General features: G+C 42.1%; 1 protein-coding gene across 1 annotated transcript in view; it reads right to left on the bottom strand.

Annotated features, from left to right (window-relative positions):
- DNAJC3 (DnaJ heat shock protein family (Hsp40) member C3) overlaps positions 1 to 16,356 on the bottom strand; it is a 28,190-nt gene extending 11,834 nt beyond the window's left edge. The window contains exons 1-6 of the mRNA XM_082767368.1: positions 16,199 to 16,356; positions 11,610 to 11,720; positions 8,997 to 9,121; positions 8,082 to 8,156; positions 1,476 to 1,628; positions 203 to 384 (exon numbers count right to left, since the gene is read on the bottom strand). Of these exons, the coding sequence (XP_082623494.1) occupies positions 203 to 384; positions 1,476 to 1,628; positions 8,082 to 8,156; positions 8,997 to 9,121; positions 11,610 to 11,720; positions 16,199 to 16,280 (728 nt within the window). The 5' untranslated portion in view covers positions 16,281 to 16,356. The remainder of the gene's footprint in view (positions 1 to 202; positions 385 to 1,475; positions 1,629 to 8,081; positions 8,157 to 8,996; positions 9,122 to 11,609; positions 11,721 to 16,198) is intronic.
- Between the last annotated feature and the right edge of the window lie 5,809 nt (positions 16,357 to 22,165).

Here is a 22,165-nt window from a genome sequence, read left to right as displayed (position 1 = left end):
GCATTGATGGCTGCTCTGCCAAGAATATACATGATGTCTTCACAGTTCTTAGCTTCTGGAAAGGAGTTTCCCTTATCAGGTCCAGCCCAGAGTTGCTACTTCATCCATAAACAAAAAGACAACAGATATTTCATGGTTTATCATGCCCTACATCAGCACATTTTGTCTCAATTCTTATAATTACAGCAAACAGTGAAATTACCTGAGTGATAATTCATGGTCCCCAAGCTGATAATATATCCTGCTTATTTTATAGAAGGCTTCAGTGTTATCGTTCTTTAATTTGGCAGCGGCTTTCAAGTCACTAATGGCTTTGCTTGGCTCCCCTTCCTTTATATAACACTCAGCTCGAAGTTCCCGCAGCTCTGCATCCCAAACACAAACCTTGAGAAATCAAAATTAAAGCTTGACTTTGGTCCATAACACCTCACTTCTGTCCCTCCCCAACACAAAACACAAACCCCATTAAGCTTCATTTTGCCAACTGCAGTAGCATAAGGTTCGAGCTGCATGCAGGGCGCACGAAATTAGCATCTCTGCTTCAAGCTGGATGCTGCGATGCACCTGCCCAAACTGAAAACAAAGGCCTGAAGAATTTGTAAGTGATTCAGTGAGCTCATGCAGGAAGATGAATTAAATCTCCTGGCACTGCTTAAACAGAGACAGTCTGCTAAGCCTCCAGGGAAGGGTACCAGAACCATAAATTATTGTATCTTCCCAAAAGAACAGGAGTAAATGAACAGCAAGGACCGAGCTGTCAGCTGTCCTCCAGGAAGAAGCATGTGAGTAAGTTTCAGCAAAGCAAGATTTGACCTCAATATCTGGATTTTGAAGATTTATACAGAGGTAGCAGTGTCACAGTATGGCAAGAATAATTACTCAAAAGGAATTGCCTATCATAATTCATTTTATAGAATTTCTTCTGGGTCTTATCCTTTGTTTTTAAACCATGGTTTTAGAGAACATAGCTCTACACATTTTTTACTTGGTGATGTTCTTAATAATTTGTTACTTCGTTTTCTCAAGACAAGAAGGTACCTGCTTCACAGTGATGATCCACCCTTTATGTAACTTCCTATTTAGCACGCACAAAGTGCCTACGTATTAGCAAAGAAAAAAATCTAGATGCAAACCACCTATCCCTCCTGTATTTGGGTTGGAGAACAACTCCCCCCTCCCCCTCAGGAATACTGAGCTGTGGAAAAAGCAGAAGATGATCCGAAAGTTGCCCCACAGCAAAAGCTTGGTTGAAGACTTATCTTTAACCATAACAATGATTTATTTCATTATTTGTTTTGTTGCAGCTAGTGCTCACTCAGCACTCTGCGCTCTCCAGCCTCAGCATGGATTCGTGGTGCTCAGCAAAACCACGCCAATTACACCGTGTGTTTGCACATTAGCGAAGAAGTTATTGAACCAAAATACGTCGGACAGGAGCTCTTCCCTTTCCCTGCATCGTTTTACTTCACACTTACTGCCAAGATTTCATCAAGAAGAGAGATCGCAGCTTCATAATCCTCTTGCTGGTAGGCAGATAATGCTTGGGAATGCAGGCGCTGTAGCTCATCAGATTTTGTCAGCTGAGTCTGAGCTTCTTTTTCCTCATTATTGCTGGGATTGGATTTGAGCTGCAAACATTAACAAGAAGAGAGGCTGAACTGCCTGTTCCAGAATCTCTTTTTGGTAATCATACCACGGAGAACTGACTAAAGCTGCAAATAAAGTAAAATGAGTTTTATAATTCCAGAAGTGTTTCCAACTCTGAATTCCGGAGACATTTTTAGCTTTCATACGAGATGTCAGAAGTTCGAGAGCTCCTAATTCCTCCCCTCACCCTGCTTGATCACTCACCGTTGGACGCATCGTACGCAGCAATTCCTCTCCTGGACCAGGATTTTTATTTTAATCAAAACTTGCACTACCTTGTATTTTATACGCAGACCATCAATTAAAATTACCAAGCCCTCAAAGTCATCCAATACTTTTTCTCTCCTCCTTTACCCTTGAAGTTACCCTTTCCCTTCTTCTAATCAGCGAGCTCTTCAAACGCTCACACTTTGTCCTTAAGTCTCTAACGTAATTCAGCATCAGCCCTCAGAACTCCTTTAAAGAACAAAATTTCCCAATTCTCATATCTAAGCATATGAAAGAGAAAAGCCTTAACGCAACATGAAAAGCACAACCAGGTCCCACACCTCTGTCTTCGATTCTTCATTTGAAGTCTTTCTGACCCTTTATGAAGTTGTTTCATTTTACTGGCAGAAATCAAGTTGTACTTAGACCCGAAAATTCTCCTTTATCCCCCTCCACACTCTATCCCAGCACAAGAGAGGGATGCGATCAAAGTTTTGTTCTTGGTAAGTTGACTCTTACTATATGTTTCAAGAAGCTTTTCTTCTGGTTAGCACAGAAATTCTGCCTACAAACCCTTGCTGTTTTGCATCCTCATTCTCCCTCAAATCTGGAGCTCTGCATCTGCAATTTAAGAAGTTCCAAGAACACAAACCTCTCCCAGGTCCTGACCTCTTTAGTTCCAGCTGACTGGCTTAACTTTCTCCCTTGATTTCTCAGCATCATCTTCTTTCAAAAATTAAGAGCTTTTTCTACAGATGAGCTTTTCCCATTTCAACTTATCTCATAGTAACCGCACTCCTTAGACACACAATGTTTCTTGTAATTTATTTGGAGCACAGCATCAGTGGAATATGAGAAGCAATTTTACAATCTGATTTGTCTACATGATTGTAATAAAGACCATTTGAGTGAAACATCTGTGATAATTTTAGGCAGTACAAACTGGCATGTCAAAGCAAAGGGAAACCTCTCAAGCTATCATTCCAAATTAAGCTGTTAAGTTGTGTTCCAGGTATCATGTATCAATAGTTAATTATTAAGAGTTTGAGTGTATAGTGTATTATTATCATGTTTTAATCAGTAATGTTATTTACAGGTTAAAAAAAAGGCCTCTTCATTAAGCTCCAAGAGAAAAAGCTGGAAATGTTATGCAGTTGTTTGACACTGTCATTTTGCTTTACTTGAAGTTTTTCCTGTCCTTTTGCCCAATGATCAGAAGCCTGTTACACCGCTACTGATAACAAATCACTTTTCGATTACTCCTCTGCACCCTTCATCACCCTGCACCAACTCGAAGCTCTGCTCTGCACAGGGCAGCTGGATGAGCACGCTGCTAGTGGTGAAGATGCTCCAGAATGCAGCCACTGCTCTCCAGCACAGCATCTTTTGCAGTCTTGGAGGTTTACTGCATTCAGATGGCAATGCTAGATGGGTTGCAGTTCCAGTTGCAGCAACAAGCATCAGCCATCTGTTACAGCAGCTTTTGCTCACTATCAAAAAAAATCAACTTGCAACTAATTCCTTTAGAGAAAAGGAGAAGCCAGCATATGGGAATAGCTTTGTTGTTGTCAGTAAATAAGACTTAAAAAGCATTTGCATGTGTGCCTCTCTCTCTCTTCTTCACTGTCCGCGAGGAGGTTGGCTTCCACTGAACTTCACCTCAAGGACTCGACTTGAAACTTCCACATTACCTTCCTGCGCTCAGGGCAATAGGGAAAAACCTATCAGGAATTCAGTTCCTCAACCCCAACATTTTCCTTGTTTTTCTGTGCTTCTGACTACAACAACAACAGCAGCAAATTGAGTAGGCTTGTGAAAAGCTTTTTTGGGGGGAGGCCGGGACCTCTTTTGTTTGTTTTATCAAAGATCAAGGCATCCATGCACTGCAGAAGAGACAGGAAAGTTCTGTGCTGGCAGAGCAACATATGAGGTAACAGCTATGATGTTAGATGGAAAAAGGCAGTAAGTGTTCAAATACCTTTTACTCAGGAAACTGCAGATGATCGTGTTACCACAGAGCAACGTATGTGGAAACAATCCACTGCTAATGTAATTTGGTTAAGAGAAATTCAAAACACCCAACGCAAGTTTGCTGGGTGACTTTGATCAGGTTAACTTGTGCCAGGAGATGGTCTCCTTCACCTCCACCCAAAATGCTGGCCAACCAGCCACGGAAAAGTATTGTTCTATATATTTTGCAACAACCACAGACTTCACTAGATTGGAAAAAAAAGGATCTGCAAAAATGCAGCGCTCAGTCACTTAGTTTTGGCTGACATCTAGTGGAACTGCAAGTGGAAACTTCAGTTTCCAGGTTTTAAGTGCCTGTGCAATTCTGTCTCCCTCGGAAGCACATTGAGGGCACCTCAGTTTGGAGTATTTATTACAACAAAATGCAACTGTGAGCATTTCAAATCCCACTTTTTTTCCTGACTGTAATATATTTGACAACTTTTTCCCTTTCACACTTTTCAACAGGCTAGGCAGAAGTGGCAGAAGTTCTGTCCTAAAAATCCTTGCAGTTTTTGCATCTCCTACACAGTAACTCGGATGCTTGTCATTCTCTAGGACATCAGCAGGGCCACAAACGATATTACAAGGCACATCCAAAGGACAGCCAAAGCTTCAATCACTTTTGTATCCTTTTCAGAAGACCTTCATAAACCAAAGGATAGCGTTATCCCCTTATTTTCACCGAAAACCACATGCTTAAAGATAAATATTGCAGGGTTTTCATGGACTGAGGCCTTAGATTTGAGTGTTGATGTGCCACGAACCCACCCTGCTTACTGCTATTGCTTGGGAACTGCTCACCAGAACAGAAGGGACTTGACATTAATGCATACAACCATTTAACTAAAATTGGAATGGAGAAATTAATGCTATTAAACACTGTGAACAATAACTTTGTTTTCAATTTTTTCACCCAAGGACTTCTGCTTTATCCCTGTTTCATCCTGGGCACTCTGACAAGAGCTAGACAGATAGAAGGGAGATATCCAAAGAGAAGAACCGCTCTGCTCAGCAACCAGGTAACTTTAAAGAGGTTTAGCGTCCTCAGGAAACTTCCCCACATACTTTAAAACTGCGTAGAAATAATTTAAAGGCTTTTTTTTTTTTTTTCTTTCCACAAGTACAGATTAAAGTATAGGTTTACTATTTTACTGGCAGAAAGTTTTCAGTGATTCTTTTAAGATGTACAGAAAACTGTTGCTGCTACAGGCTGGGAAGTTTACCTGTCAGCCTACTCCGTTCCTGAGATTTTTCTTCCTCCCTCCATCTTACTGTCCAGACATCTCTTTCAAGGAGCACAACTCCAAGCAAGAATGGAGGGATGACAGGAAGAAAACAGGCATTTCAGCACTTCGACTGGGATTTGACAAACTTCTGCAATACGCTGTGAGAACACAGCATTTGCAGGCAGCTCGTTACAGCTTGCAGCTTCTGGTAGGCAGGGAAAGCAACACTGACTGTTAATGCAAACATCATACAGGGAAATGCAAACTGCCTTCCTCCTACAAGCCTGTCTTTGAGCAGTTCATCTAAAACCACTCTCCTTAGTTTCTACACCTTGATCTGGTTTCTCCAGCTCAGAAGTAGAGAGCATTTTAAAAATCTGATCCCCTGCCTTAAAATCAACAGCTGACCAAGCAAGAACAAATCCCCATCAGTGAAAACACGAGATAACATCTATTGTCATCCAAGGGAACACAATCTACTTCAAAGAAGGCTTTCTTCTGGTGAAGCCAGCCTATCTCATCCAGAAAACTGTTTCCTCAGGAAAAAAATAACACCTAAGGTAAAAACCTAGCAAATTAAGCTCCCTCTGGATCATTTTTATAAGTGTATAGATGTCCTCAACCATCTACATTAATGCTCTGCAAATCTGCACAGTAAAAAAGCAGGTGTTTTTCTCCACATTAAGACTTCCCTTGCAGTGAAGAAGAGGGATAGATGGTGAGAAGGTGCTGTATTTCAACATCTTTACATGATATTTAACTTCTGCTTGCAGAAATGCATGATCAGACCAGGACACAGCTACTGTGACTGCTTGCAGACTTCAAGAATGTGTACAACAAATGTCAGATAGCCAAAGTTGCACCGTAAATTAAATCCAGGTTTGGACACCTTCATTTGCTGCTCTGCTGTGTGCTTACCCTGACTGACAGCAGCCTGGTCAGTAGCTATCCAGCCAGCAGATTAAAATGCTGGACAGCTATCAGGTCCTCATCTACATTCACAGCCAAGGAGCAGAATTTGAGATTATATACTCAGCTCACAGGTAAAACATGCAATTTTAGGTATTCAAGACCAAAACTGAGTCCTTGCCTAAAAGCTACTGAGACCCCACTAGCACTTCTTTGGGTCTGCCCTAGAAGTAGGAAGACTTTTCATTTCAGCCTGCAACTTACTCCTTTGAGGTTCTTGACAGCTGATTTATGATATGAGTCAGTTTCTTAGTGACTACTGTTTACCTTTCCTGTGTTGCTTTTGGTAGCTAAGATACAGAGTTTAAAATGTTCAAGCCTTAAAATAATTTAGAAGCCACTTCATTTCTAACAGCCTTCCTTGTCTTCTCCCATCCTCTCATGTGTACATAAAAATTTATCCACCCTATGAATAAATTAATCTATTATGAAGGATTGCTTTAGTATCTTCTTACCTTGCTCGAATACACTGTAACTACTTGCTGCAATCACTAAGGAAGTGCATAAGCAATGTTGTTCACAGAACCAAGGGAAGTGGCACTAAAATTTATGACCAATATGGTATCTAAGTTAACCACTGAGAAGAAACTCTCAGTTTCTTCTGTCCTACTCCAGATTTAAAGCTCAACTGAAGACTGAAACAGTTTGGCTGAACAAAGGCAGCAATCTTTATTTTTTTCAGAATTTCAGCTGGTTTAGAAAAAAAAGCCAAGTTATTTAACAGTTGAATGGAGAGGCATTTCCGTATGCAGTATTGAGCAATACTCAGGGAGCCAGTAACTGTGGAGAGACGCGGACACAAGCTCAGAACTAACGCTGCCATCCCATAGCTGCTACTGCAGCAGCTGTCCTGTTAACCAGAGCTGCACGACGTTCTCCCACAGAGCAAGAAGCAGGGCAGCACTGCAGCCAGGCATGCAGCTGCAGACCGCAGGCTCACCCCGAGAAACTTCCTGAGGAAGCAGCAGCAAGAGGCCAGGATAAACCCCTGCTGTTTTGCTGCAAACACAGCACTGCCTGCTGCATTTGTAACTGCAGCAGTCACTCCTCTGGTTTTGTCTCACATACTCACGAGTAACATTTCCTTTAAGCATCTCTAAGCTGCAACACAGAGCTGCTTTCTCCAGCACACACGACAAAGAAAGCCGACACGACAGCACCAGTTACACTTGCAAATTCTATTTGTTTTGGTATAAAGGACAGGCAAGCTGTTCAAACTAGCAAATATTGAAGAGAAAACAAATACAAGAATTAATCTTATTTATCCTCCTGCTCACAGAAAATTTGTGAAACCGAGGAAAATGAGTTCCACATGTTATCTGAGGATGAAGTGGATTTTGTTCTAGAGTTTATTTTCGCAGCATGAGACTGAAATAACTGAAATAAAAAGCGACCCACGTGAGTTTTAGGTGAGTAATAGCCAACTATAGCTGCGTGGTAACTCAAAGCACTTTTTGATAACAGAGAGAAAGTATTTTCAACACTTTCACAAAGGCTGGAGAATTCCTTCACAGATACAGAGATGCAGATGTATGCCACTGAATTAAGTGATTTTAGCATCACAGTGACTGAACTAAGAGGCCAGGCAATCCAGTTGGTAGAAAGAGAGCCTGATCCATGCGGCCTGCAGTCATTTCCAATTGTCACCTGAAAATGGTGAAGGAAATCAGTGTTCAACTATGTACTGAGTCCCACGCCACCTTTCTGAACCAAGGCTGCTCTCTAGTACAGGTGTCATCAGGGAGAGATCACAGACTGTTAGGCACACACACAAAACTTTACAGAGTGCTGTGCTACTTCACGCAATGCCTTCTTATTTCAACTTCACTTCTCCAGCCCAACTTTATCGTTTGTTCATACAAAGCAGCCTCACTACAACACCTTTAAAGGACAGGGAAGATTTGAACTTTGGTATCCACACGCATTCTCTAGAGCATCTGAGCTGAGATGAGACCCGGGCGCAGAAGCCAACTTAAAGCCAGAAACCATTCTTCAATTCAGTTAAGTTGGAGAACTTACCACGTTTTTAAAGTCATCCTCTGCTTCATCAAACTTCCCTTGCTTGAGCAGTAATTGTCCTCGCTGTAATCTTGCCTGAAATTAAAGAGAAGACAGTTTCTTTCAGTTTACACATGGGTCTTCAGGAAATTATGAAAGTGAACTTGTTTCCTTTAGCAGAAAAAAAACTTTTTGCTACAAGCTAACAAGCTGAATAAGAAATACAACCACCTGCTCTTTGTCTTCCTAATGTTCTTAAGAGGGCTCTGACAGTAAAGAATGACTTCACACCATAATTGAGGACCAAAGTATAGACATATATATATATATTTTTTTATAAACAACTGTAGTCCTAAACATAAGTGAAAAGAACACATTTGAGAAGTTGCACAAAATGAAGTGAATGTTTACCTTACTCCATTGTCCTGATTATATGTGGTCACAGATTTGAAAAAAACATTAGAAATAAATGATTTTTAAAATTCTAATATTGGGTTCTCTCATTAAACTTTTAGAGCAATAGAAGCTATGTAAGATGACAAACGAGTGATTTGTAAGATTTTGATCGAAAAATCTTACAAATTTGTGAAGAAGAGAAGCCTCAGCTCAGCTGCTGGTCAGGAGGGCAGAAGAAGCATCTGCTCTCTCACGGCCTTGGTGAGAGGGGAACAACCACGACAGAGAAGAAAACCACTTGGTACAAGCCCATGAGGAACGTGCTCTGAATAAAACCATCAGCTACCAGAGGAACTATCCAGACTGTGCTCAGAGTACTTGCAAATTCTAGCACATACCCCTCTGCTATTATTTTACCCTATTTAAAAGTTTAGTGTGATAACATATTTTCTATTTCTGTTTAGCAAAACCTGAAAGCCAGCCTCCTTTGAAGTATTTTTTGTAACCACTCAAACAGTTTCCAACCCCAGCAATACTTACGGATGTGAAGTCCTGCTTTAATTCCACCACTTTACTCAAGTCGCGAATTGCTGCTTTAGATTTCCCCATGGCTAAGTACACTGTGGCTCTTCTGTAATAAGCAATGTAGTTATCAGAGTCTCCCTCTGCAAGCGAATGAACAGGAATCAGAACTATCTCTGAGCAACTGAACCTCTGGGTGCAGCTCAACTCTAATGACTAAAAAATATATTACCTGAGTTTTAAGCCACTGGAAAAGACAAATTTGCATTTATCAATAAAACATTTGTTCCGAGTAATTTGTAATGCGGTTTAATTATTTAACAATGGAGATTACAGAAACACAGTACATTGCTAATAATTAAGACTTTGGAAGAAGAAATATGTACATCTTTTTAGCCTTGTGCAGGAAAAAAGCAGTCCCTGCGTACTTACCCTTTATCTCAAACTGCAGGCCCGCATTTGAGAGCACGTTAATTCATTATTCTCCTTCCCAGCCCCTGTCCATCACCCAGAATGCAAACAAATAATCCCCAAACGAGCAATATGTTAGTCCAACGTCATTACAGATGCATAAACCCTTCCTATCATCCATTTAGACAGGAGCAACTTCTTTCTAACATTGAAGCGGGCACCAACACCCCCTCCTAAGGGGGGACAAAACCAGCTGCTACACCAAAACCTATAGCTTAACTTCAAGGCCACCACATTTCATGGTGTCTGCTCCTCAGACTTCCACAATCCTCCAGTTTTAACACTCAAAGCCTACCACATATACGGATACCCCTACATGAGGGCAAACATAAGCTTCTGAAAACATTTTTTCTCCTTCTTATTCTTCTCAGTTACTCTTGAGGCTCTCAGGAAAAGGTAATTTAGAGCTCCCACACAGTGTAAGACAGACTATTTACTGCCCAATTAATTATATGTATGAAAATCCAGGATTTGTAGACAACACCCACATCTGAGGAACAACACAAGGACGTCTCTTCCACGCCTCATCGGAGGCTGAAGTTCAACTTGAAAATAAATGAAACAACAAAGTATTGCCCAAAATCTTAAGGCAGGTCAGCAGCTTCACAGCTGGCCACCCCCAACACCAAATCTCTCTGGAAAAAGGTATCTGCACTCTTTTTCCACGATCTCTTGGCTGTTGAATCATTGATGTCTAGCACTGGGTTATGATATTATTGAAAATCAACCTCCATGCTGTATGCACCTTGTGAACTACGATTATGGACATCAAGTAAACTCAAATATTACTACCTTTAAGAGAAGGAAACAACCTAGTGTTAAGTCTTACTGCACATAACTCAATGCGTATAGTACCACAAATCAGAAGATGAAGTAAAGGAATGTTATTTCTAAACAGAGCAAAAAAGAAGATAGGAAACACCTAACCCAGAAAGCGTCTTTCAGCATCAGATAATCATCCTGACTGCCAGAAGTAACAACAAGCAACGTCAGTCAGCATTTACCCAGAGATGTAAACCTCGCAGAAGTGCCACCAAATAGACAGAACTGAGGAGTTAAAAATAAAACAGAGAAGAAAAATGGACGGGATCTTTATACCCAACCAATAATAAAGGAATAAGCCACGCTGCTAACGTCAGCTCTGCTCAGATCCCACGGGAGCACTTGTGCAGCAACACAAGAGGCAAAAGGACGAAGAGACCATCCCCACAGGAGAAGGTTCTTCCAGGGCACAGCAAGAGGCTCCCTCCACCCCAAGAGGAGCTGGTCTTATAAAAGGAGGAGAAAACACTAATAGCCCGGAACCAGCCGTATTTCAATTACATTTTATTTTTAGGCCAGGGCATAAATAGAAGTGTCTCAGCAGTGCAACTCATTACTGCGTAACAACTCAGTGTTACTACTCTCACGGGGAAAATACTGCACTTGCATACACACACACGTTATAACAAAAAAGAACAAAAACGTGTAATTGAAGAACTGCAGTGTTAATGGACGCTGCTCTTCACTGCTGCAGTCTGCCTCTGTGTTTCAGTTCAGGGACTTGAACCACCTTCCTTTAACATTCACACAAGCAGCATTTAACTTCTCAGGCTGGTGCAAATGCAGAACTCCAAAATAGGAACTTGCTTGCCGAGTGTAAGAGTGGGAGACAGTGAATGTACCCTTCGCTACCCTTTCAATGTATCCAACTTACAGCATCATTTCCATTGCGGTATTGCCCACTGCAAGACTGAAAAAAAAAAGTGAGACTATTTTTACTTTTTTAAGGTGTTGAAGAAGAACGAGGGGATAAACCCAGCCTTTCAGAGCCAAAGATAAATTCTGATCTTGACGGGATTAGGTACAGGGAGCACCTCATCAAACGGTGCTGCAGCCACATGTACCTGCTGCCATGTAACTAGCTAGCAGAACAGCAGTGACAGCACGTTCACGTACCGTGCAGTCCATTTAACAGCTTCTTTTATTAAAACCAAAGCATAAATATTCTACGGCAGCTCTCCTGGCTCCTGCTGAAGTCCAAGCAGCTGCATGAAGGTGCCCCAACTTTGGTGACTCACGGACTTGCAAGAAAGGGTAAGTAATGAAGCAAATGCTAGCATAAATACATAAATAAGGCAGAAACGTTTATTGCAGATGTCACTTTCTTCAATTACATACCTATAGCCGCATGGAAGTGAGACAAAGCATCTGCTAGCTGTCCAGCAGCCAGTAACTTCTTTCCCATTTCAAGTTGCTTTTCTACGTCAGCATTTATTCCACATTCAGCTCCTTGAAGGAAAACAAGAGTGATGTTCTGAATGGGCAGCTTATTATAACAAATAAATACAATAATAGTACAACATATAAACATTGGAACTGATACAGAAGCAGAGGTGATGTTTTTCCATATGACAACAACCTGCAGCCTAAGGAACTTTCAGCATGCCCTCCCCTCCCCAAAAGGATGTCAGAGTGAAACTCCGACCCTACCGATACTTGAGGACTCTGCTAAGAGCTCTTGGCCACTTCAGGGACTGCTTATCTACCACATTTGTCTCTCATCTTTATCATTTCCAAGGCAAAATGTTTCCAGAGAGCAAGTTTTGATATAAACAACTATAATTCTCTTTCCATTTAAGAAGTAGTATGAAATTTGTATTTGAGTGGTGTGTTTCAGAAGGGATGGGTTTTAGCTCAAAACTGACGAACTGCTGCTGGTCAACCTCCAGGGAAAGAAGACTGCCAAGACTGCTGATTTTAAGTCCTTGCTGCACATATATGAAGTCAGCAATGGTGTGTTTTTTTATTTGTACTGCTTCCAGCCTTCTTTAAATCACAAGAATTTCACTATGACTTGTCAATTTGTGACTTAAAACATGCACATGATAAACAGCTTTCTGACAGCATCCATTATGCACAAATTTAAGCAAGGTCAATACATTCAAACCTTAAATACACTACCCTCAGAAAACAATGAGCTACAAATACGAGGAAGCAATTTCTTTCACTCAGGTTTTGTACTGAAATCATCAGAAATGAACTACAGAGGGGCTCTTCATTAGGGAGTATAGCAATAAGACAAGGAATAATGTTTTTAAGCATAGAAGGCAGGTTTAGATCAGATATAAGGAAGAAATTCTTTACTCAGGGGGTGGTGAGGCCCTAGCACAGGCTGTGGGTGCCCCATCCCTGGAGGTGCTCAAGGCCAGGCTGGATGGGGCTGTGGGCAGCCTGGGCTGGGGGGAGGTGTCCCTGCCCATGGCAGGGGGTGGGACTACGATCCTATGAATTCAATACAAAAATTGAGTAGCACTTTGAAGTTGGTTCTTAGTCTGAATGAAAATGTTACGCTACCCAGGCACATTAAAGGAAAGCATACCAAAACTTCTCACACTGAAAGGTGATAAAACAACAAAGCAGTATTTGTAATGAAGGAACAGTAACTCCTGATCACCAAGTCATCAACGTTTTAGGAGTTTTTAGCATCCAAGACCTTGTTATTTTCCCTTTCCACGCCTCAGTACAGTTCATAACTTTCAATTCCATATTGTAAGAAAATCATTGAGCTGTCTATGCTAAAAATGACAAAAATGTCCTCTGTATCCACCGGAAAAAGTTCTACCTCTTGAAAAAAAAATATTGGTGATAAATCAAGCAATTGGATCCAAAGGCTTCAATTCAATGGTTTGCATTATATCTGTCACACAAATTTCCTTTTTTAAATTAATGGAAATAATTATAAAATAACCCCCAAATTTTCTTTTTGTTGTTTAACTAGAGGGAATTAAAACAATAATATTATTTCTCATACAGTCCATTTGGGGAACTTATTAAAAATGCATTTTAAAATCCATTCTGGGTGTGCACAACACTGAATAAATATAAATAGCTTCGCTGACAATATCACAGAAATATTTCTTGACAAGTTTCTCACATGCAGTATTTGGTAGCTTGCACGTGAATTTCTGTTTTACAGGAAAAAAATGGACACTTGCCTTTTTTCCTAGCTTAAAGTTTTGATCACTGAGTCATCCAATGTCCTTTAAAAGGCCAAAACAAACAGTAAGGCACAAACAAAAAAACACACGCCCTTGGAAAAAGTCCAGTTCCCCTGGCTTTGGGAGCGTGGTAGCAACAAATCAGACGTCAACCACAAGCAGGCTGAAATATTTAACGGGAAATAACAAAATTTACCCCAAAAAATGAAACAACAGAAGACCCATGAGCTTCATGCCCCCTGCCTCTCCCCACATATGAATATCTGAAGTCTCTCAAAAGTTGTGAGACGTGGGGTTGGATGCTGTAAGGGGGCTGTAGGTTACTCTGAGGCACTTTCTGCTCCCCAAAACACAGCATTCAAGTTTCACAGCATCTCCAGTTCCTCGCGGAGCATCCACGTTTCACATTTAGTCACATCAGCACTGCTCTAAGAATAGCTTCCACTACAGGACGTGCCTACAGCGCTCAGCGCCCTGCTCGTGCGTTATGCTCGTAAGGCACAGCAGCCACACAACGCATCTGGCAGGAGAGAGGTTTTTCCTTGAAAATATTGAAGACAGCACCAGCAAATAAAGAAAACGAGTAAAGTGACTGTTAAGGGTTACTAAGCAGGAAAAACTTGACCCTACCTGTTTCTGAACACCACAAATCAGTGAGGGATCTCCAGGAGCAGCCAGTGTCACCGTGAGCTACCGAGGAGTGCACAGACCTGATGGCCGGGCTGCTCGCTCACAAACACAGCACTTAACTTTTTGGCAGCAGACAGCAGCTCCAAAGCAACCACCCCACGGCAGACAGCCAAGGGCTGCCAGCACAGACACAGGAGTTCTGCACAACATTTTTGGGTACCTACTCCCTGACCCAAGAGCAGAGAGTCCACAGACCTGCTCCGGAGAGCAACCAGGTGCTCCTGCCTTCCTGCTCCGGGTGCTGACACCCTATAGGAAGACAAACAGGTGTAGCCGACCTGTCCTTCCAGTTAAATACACGCACTACAAATAACTGAGAGCTTCCTGGTAGGATTTCTGGCCCTCTAACTCAAGAACTGTGTCCTGGTTTCAGTTAGCACAGAATTAATTTTCTTCCTAGTAGCTGGTGGAATGCTTCACGGTTTTACACTTATCCATACGTTCCTATTTTTTTCCCTGAAGAATTTTCAACTTTTTTTAATTTAATGCCCAAGCCAGGTCATGGGACTGTGAAAATAAGACAGCGCACCAGAAACACAATTTTCACTGTCACGTTCTTCCAAGCAGAAACATGCACGCCACTAAAGTTAATCAAAAAGGGAGCTGAACTTTTATTTTTAAACAGAGTTCAGTGGTTGTTTTGTCACGTGAAGGGGCAGTCCTGCTTTTGGGATGGTTCTGATTAGTATGGCCCTTCTGTAAGCGTGTCAACACGTTTTGCAGCGATAAGAATGAGCAAAGGAAGAAGTGGACATGCAATCACAGTTTCAGGGCTGATCAAAAAAAGCTCACAAGCGGCCTCAGGGCACAGCAAAACCTTCCCCTCCCCACATCCAGTTGACATATGTCCAATTTCTATCCACGCAGTTTTACTCCCTCAGTTTGCAAGCGAAGTTCATAAATAAAACAAAGCTTAGCAAACCAAAAAGCCAAGAGAAAGCTCGTTTCTTCCTCACAGAACTTGTGGAAAGATGAAAAAACCTTCCCAAACTCAGGGCAGAAACATATGGGATAGGGGCGAGGAGGTTACTGGGCTGACAGTAATGAATTGAGCACCATATACTTAAAACTCATTTCTTCTTGTTCTCCTTATTACCTTTTCCTCAGAGTGGAGAAGGGAAAGAGGAACAATATTTCCCTATCCTCCCCAGTTGCCTCTTTTTGCCTCAGTTTGTGTGGGTGAGCAGCCACGAAGGGGAAGTGTTCCCAAGAGGCAGCCTGTGCCAGACGGGAGCTCTTTGGCAGGAGTCAGGGAGTTCAAGGGGAAAGGGTTCAGGAAACAGGACAGGAAGGGATGAACTGCAACTTCCCACGACACCACGTATCCCAAAACATTTCTGACTGAACACATTTACTGGCCTGATATAACTCACATCCACAGATATTGACTGTAAGGTACGAAGGTCATGCAGGCTGTCACTGATCCATGAACCAGGTGGCACAAGGCAGACTTTTACAATCAAGACAACAAGATGCAAATGGAAACAAATATTAATGCCTCTGTGGTATTTTGGGGAAAAAACACATTTGAAGTAGCACGAAATCCCTAAACCCCTTCAGAACATTTTCTGGAAAATGAACTCAGGAATTAAAAGATTAGTAAAATATAAGTAAATTCAGTAAGTGACGGGTGATGGTTCTGGGCCTTAACTTAGTACTTCACCCCAAAACATCTCTATTAAGTTGATGTTAGGAAAACACACCCCCAATCAGCGACGTGACTTTAGTAATTCCACAGAGGCATTGACCAGGCTGGCACCACCACACGCAGAGCCCTCAGCCTGCTACAGCTGCTGCTTCTCCCCTGACTGTGCCAGAGCAGACAGCCAAAGAGGCGACTCAGCCCCACAGGGCCACACCGGGGTGCTGCCACACTGTGACCGCGCTGCCATCCGATGCCGTGAGGCGGGCGCTCTCTGAACGCACCACTCGGCCCCAGCGGTTGCATAACCGGGCCTGGGAGCTGCCGGGGCGCACAGCCGGCGCCGGGAGGCGCAGCCAAACCGCCCTGAAGCCCTCAGACAGCGCCGGAGAAGGCCCGGAGGGCCGTTAATGTCCCGGGGGATGACGGAGGCTCACCGTGGTGCCGCAGGTCGAGGAGCACGATGAGGAAGGGCAGCGCGGGGCCCAGCCGCCCGGCGGAGGCGGCGGCGCACACCATGGCCGCCCCACGCCCGCCGCGACACTGCCGGCCGAGCCCCGGCCGCGCGGCTCCTGCTGCGGCGGGGAGGGTCGTGGGCGCCGCTGATTGGCCCGCCGCGGGGCAGCGCCGCCGCCGATTGGCCTGCGAGGCGGAAGCGGCGCCGGGGTGGCGTGGGGAGGTGAGGCCGGTGCTGGCGGCGCGCGTGCGCGCTGGAGGTTGGGCGGCTGGGCGGCCGGCGGCCGCACGCCCCCCTGCTGCCCTAACGGCGGCGGCGCATGCGCGGTGAGGCGGCGCGACGCCGCTGCGGGCGGAGGGTTCCCTGACCTGAAATGGCCGCCGCCAGGAGTTCAATAAAGTCCTTCAGTTCCCCAGCCCCTCTCCTTGCCGCCCCCTCACCGCTCCTTCATGCGGCGGGGGCTTCGTGCCCGTACCCAGCCATAAACAGGGAGGCAGCGCCTCTCCTCTTGAATTCTAGAGTTCAACCTACCCATTCTGCCGTCCCTGTGTCACAATCTTACATTATCTTATTTTTCACTGACGTGGAGCACAGCCAAAACCACCAGCTTTTGCCCAAACCGCCAGGCATGCCGAAATTATTCAGGGGATTCACCAAACTGCCCCCAAACTGGTGATGTGACCTACCAGAGCACAGCATTCTCACACTAAAAGTTCATACGTGACCTGTAAACTTGTCGTGGTCTTAGCAGAGATAAGAGTTTATTTTTTTCATAGAGGCTTGTGTGATGCTGTGTTCTGGATTTTTGATTAAAATAGCAGCGATAACACATATTTTTTTTGTTGTTGCAGAGCAGTGCTTGGGTGGAGCCAGCTTCTCACACTGCCCTGCCAGCAAGGAGGCTGCAGGTGCACCAGGGCAGCCAGGACAGCTGGCCAGAGGGATGTCCCACACCGTGTGGTGCCATGCTCAGCAGTAAAAGTTAGGGTAAAGAAGGAGGAAGGCAGAGACATTCAGAGCGATGGCCTTTGTCTTGCCAAGAAACTTGATCAGCACTGCCTTCATGGAAGTGGCTGAGCACCTGCCTGCCGATGGGAGGCAGCAAATGGACTCATTTGGCTCTGCTTGTGCACGTGACTTTTGCTTTACCTGTTAAAATGTCTTTTTCTCAACCCGGGAGTTCTCACACTTTTACCTTTCCAATTGTCTCATCCTCTTGAGAAGGGTGAGTGAGCGACTCTGTGGTGCTGAGCTTCCTGCTGGGGCTAAACCACAACAGCCGCACACTGAAAGCAAAGCCTTTGTAAGACAGGTTGCCATCTAACCAGCATGTGTTTGGAGACATCTTTAAATATTTTTTTTAATAACTAAAATACATACATTCTTATTTACCACAGAAAAGCTAATAGTGTATGTGCCTAGACATTTGTTGTTTTAAGTTATCAGGTGTGTATTGTTGAATAAACACTTCATATTAGGGACATATTATATAATGTTATATGCCATCAATGTTAAAAAAAATAATCATTGTGTTCTCATTAGAAGTCTGCCAAGGAAGTAACAATGTTGAAGTTCAGAGTCTGATTCAGCAATCACAGAAATTTCTTTTTTCTTTCTGCAGGTACGTTCACATTACCCTTTTCACCCTGCGTGATAAAATTCACAAGAAGGAAGATCTGATCCTGGAAGATCAGAATGAAAAATGAAAAGTCAGTTAGCCCTCTACGATATTTCGTTCAGAAGATGTTGCTTCAAAAGTGTCACCTTGAAATTTGACCTGCAGAAAGTATTCAGAAATAAGAACTCGCAATAATAGAAGTGATAGATGTGAAATGAATACTTGTGTGTCAGGTACGCCCTACTTCTGTACAGCATGGTAGGTACACCCCGCTCCTTACTGGGCATACGACTTGTTCAGACTTATAAGTCTCTGTAGGCGTCAATGTAATCACTCCTTGAACCAGCTCGTTAACAATGGAGCCTCAGGAAGAGCTCGCTTCAGGAAACAACCCGATAAGGCATCTGAGCTTGACTACGAGTCAATCAGGACTACAATATGACTACGAGTCCATCATGACTACAGTATGACTATGATAAATATCTAATAAATATGAAAGGAAAAGCCATCACGGCATCATTGCTATCTACAGAACGCTGTGACATCTGATACTGTCTCACTCTTCTGTTGAGGGTTGAGAGGGAGGATTGCACAACCTGATTCCTAAACAGATTGGCAGAAGACCTGAATCCTGGAAAATTACTGACCAAAAGCCTTATAATCCTATAAATAGGGATCCCAAACAAGAACTCTTTGAGCACTCCAGGGACCACAGCAGGCTGCACTCGATCTCCCCCTGAACTGGGACACTTCTCAGGGTACCCCTGAGGGGATGTGCATCTCAGAGCTGACTCCCTGAGGAACAATCTCATCTGTGGACCAATGCTGACATGGAAGTAGGGTGAGTAATTCACTCTAAGGGGGAGTTTCGGAAGCATGCAACTGGATTTAGAGCTCCCCCCTGGACCCTACACTAAGCCTCGGGTGACCCTTGCCATTCAGGAATCTCTAAGTCACTGTTGCTATTGTAGCAAGTTTCTTTAGATCACCATGTTAATTGACTGATACTTAGATGCTGATTAAGTGCTGTTAAAATCTTATGATCTAATCTTGTTATTTGCTGTAGAGATATATAATAAATCCTTAACTGCTGCAACATCAGAGTTGTGTAAAATCTAATTCTGCAACATGACGTTCTGAAGATGTCAGCATGAGGAGGAACATGACAACCCTAGCACTATGGGTAAGACAAAATAAAGAAGGCTGAAACTGGACCAAGAAGAATATAATCACTGTTATATTATTTTACCTGAGAGGGGAAGAAAAAAAAAAAAGAAAAAAAAAAAGAAAAGGAAAAAAAAAGTATTAGGTCAAAGCCAGATAAAATGAATATGACAGGGCAATTTATACCTCCAGCCCCCTAAGATAACAACAAATAATATCAAGGGTGAATGCCTACTCAACAGGCCCTTAATGTTAAATGAGATAAGGAAAAAAAAAAAAAGAAATCCAGAGAAAACTGTACTTAATACTGGGATTCCAGGCATGAAGGTTCAAGCATCAAGTCTTGCTTTAAGGGACTTGCTTTTCATCTGAAAGTATGATGATGAATGCATCAAATGTGATTTTAAGTAGATGCTTGACAAGTATATATTTGAAGGTCAATATTTCAGGCTGACATAGTAATGTAAAGAACGGTGTGTAACACTACAAAGTAACATGCTCAAAGGGAAAGCATTTTTCATTGTCCTTCTGTGATAGAGATGTTGTCAGGTACACAGATGCCACCACAGTAATTCTTGAAAGAGACTGCAAGCCATGAAGGTATATTCTTGATGATCATCCGCCCCAAAACATATATAATTTCAATATTAAGTATAAGCTTGGAAGAAAAAAGTTCTACACATATCCTGGTGAGCAATTTCAGAAGCAGACAAGATGCAGAGAAGGAGAAAGACTTTGAAATCACAAATGTGTATGACATGCCAACATTATTTTTTGGAATTTCAAAAATAGAAAAGCAACACGGTTGTAATGCAATAAGCACTTCGAAAGGATTAATCAGAATTAGACTCGTGCAACAGAAACATGTTTCTTCCTCAGTCCTGAGTTTTGGAAGGAATGAGTGGATGGAGAAGATTACACCACGTTCAGACAGAAAGCCAAGGAATTTTCCTGGAGTTACTGCTGGTAATATATGTGGTAACAGCAGAGGGCGTCCATTAGCAAGGAACGACTTTTTAAGCTCCTCATCGCTTTTTAAGGGATCGGTGAACTGAACGTGGGGACTGACATATATATGGTGGATATTGTTAAGGCTTTATTAACTGAGAAACCTGCATATATATATAAATATATATATAAAATACCCTATGTATGTGTATATATATGTATATATATGTATATATTGTATATATATATATACAGGAAAGACAATACAGTGGGAAGTCTGGATTAGACACAAGAGCATTCAAGGTACTGGAGGGACCCTGCTCATTATCAATGTTTGGCGATAGGTTTTAATTAATGATCTTGTTTCCAGAAACACTCAATCAAATCAAAACATTCCCTGATGTAGGCAAAGAAGCAGTACAGCAGACTGTTATGCTATGTGCACAGTCCGGCATGCAAATATAGGAGGAGGTGAGAGGGGATGGTAACAGAGATGCTATTTTCAGGGCTTCTTGTAAGAGAAGACCTCTCAGACCTTACACCTTGTTTTTTGTCTCATCTTTGTATATCCCCATCAACAACTTAGCTGTATTGGAGCTAAATAGAATAGCAGTGTACATCTATTTGAGCAGCTCTTTTTACATTTGGATTAGTATTTAAAAGAGGTGGCTTTAGGGAAATGCATTATTTATGGGCTCCTTTTGCAGTAAAAGGAAGCAGAAGGGCTCCTACAGACTGTGGTTCAGGATGAGCACTTAATTTAAGTTCCCTAAAATTGTTCTTGGAAAAAACTTATCTTCATCCATAGACTTGAAAGGGGACGTGAGGGACCATTAGGGTAAGGATAGCCTCTGTAAATGATTTCCCCTCCATGCTGCCCTAACAAAATTCCACAAATATGTCTTTGTCCCATCTGTGAAGGGAGAACCATTAGAACTGCTTGTTCCAAGGCTGAGCTACAACCTTGTGTTAGAAGCTCTGTAAACGTACTAGTTACTACCTGCTGCTATAAATATGCGTTATGTAGGCCTTGAGTCTGCTTTATTCACTAAGCTATATTGCTATGGTTAATTATCAACAGGGGTGTAGGACAGAAGTTGAAAAAGGGGAATTAGACATCAGTGCTTCCTTACAATTAAATTTATTTTAAATGCATTTTAATCAGGGGAATTATAGTATGTCTGTAATTTTTCTTACTAGCTATGGTAGCAACAACAAATTCCAAACATCTCCTAATGTAGTCACTGTCTCCTGCCTAACTTAACCTTCCCGTAAGTGTTAAACAGCAAAGGGGACATTAGTAACCCCATATTACACTTTACCTTGACATCTTTGTTTCCCACTCAGAGTTAGAAGAATAACAGATATTTTTGTGGGCTTTATTTTGAACAAGAAATATTCCAGAAACAATTCAAATTCAAACTTAATTTAAAATTGAAACAATTAAACTTAAGCAGTATTTTTCAGGTGTTTTCATTTCAAAGAAAAAACTCACTTTTGTTGATTTTGAGAGGGTGAAGGATTAACAGAAGGCAAACTATATGACACATTACAACCCCTTTTAAAGCATTTTTTATTTTCATATCTTAAGGCATAGAAAGCTTTAAAATAAAAAGGCTACTCTGAAATTAAAAGTGAAGAAATTTCGCTTTGAACGTTAAAGTATATTGATACTTCTACACTATATTTGATCCTAGCTGTATTTCAGAAATGCTGTATTTCTGAAATAAAACAACATTTTGAATATATATGGAATATTTTAACATTAATGAACTCTCTCTCTTTTTATTTTATTTTATTTTATTGAAACGACTTAGGAAATTCATCCTATTTTCATAACTAGTTTTGATTTCCTTGAAACAGTTTTTGGTTTACCTGTCATTTATTACAAATATTTTTTCAAGCTCAACTCCCAGTTTCAAATCTACGTAATAGCTCCAAACTATTTTAAGTGTTTCTCTTGAACATCTCCTCGATTTTAACAAATGTAGAAAATACGAGTGACAAAGTACGGTGCTATCAGTTGAGGTGTTAATTCCTAACTTATGTCCTGCCAAAGCACCAAGGTCTGCAGAGGTCTGCAGAATTTTTACTACAATGTTAAAGTGTGTAAATGTGCAACCTTACCTCTGCCTGCTCCACAGACACCCCCATACTCCCAGGATATGCATACTCTTTGATCCTATGAAGTGAGAGTTTCCTGGGCTAATTAAGCAA

This window comes from Aythya marila (genome assembly GCF_965140915.1).
Source record: "Aythya marila genome assembly, chromosome: 1".
NCBI classification, from domain to species: domain Eukaryota; kingdom Metazoa; phylum Chordata; class Aves; order Anseriformes; family Anatidae; genus Aythya; species Aythya marila.
This window is presented reverse-complemented; position numbering and strand designations above follow the sequence as displayed.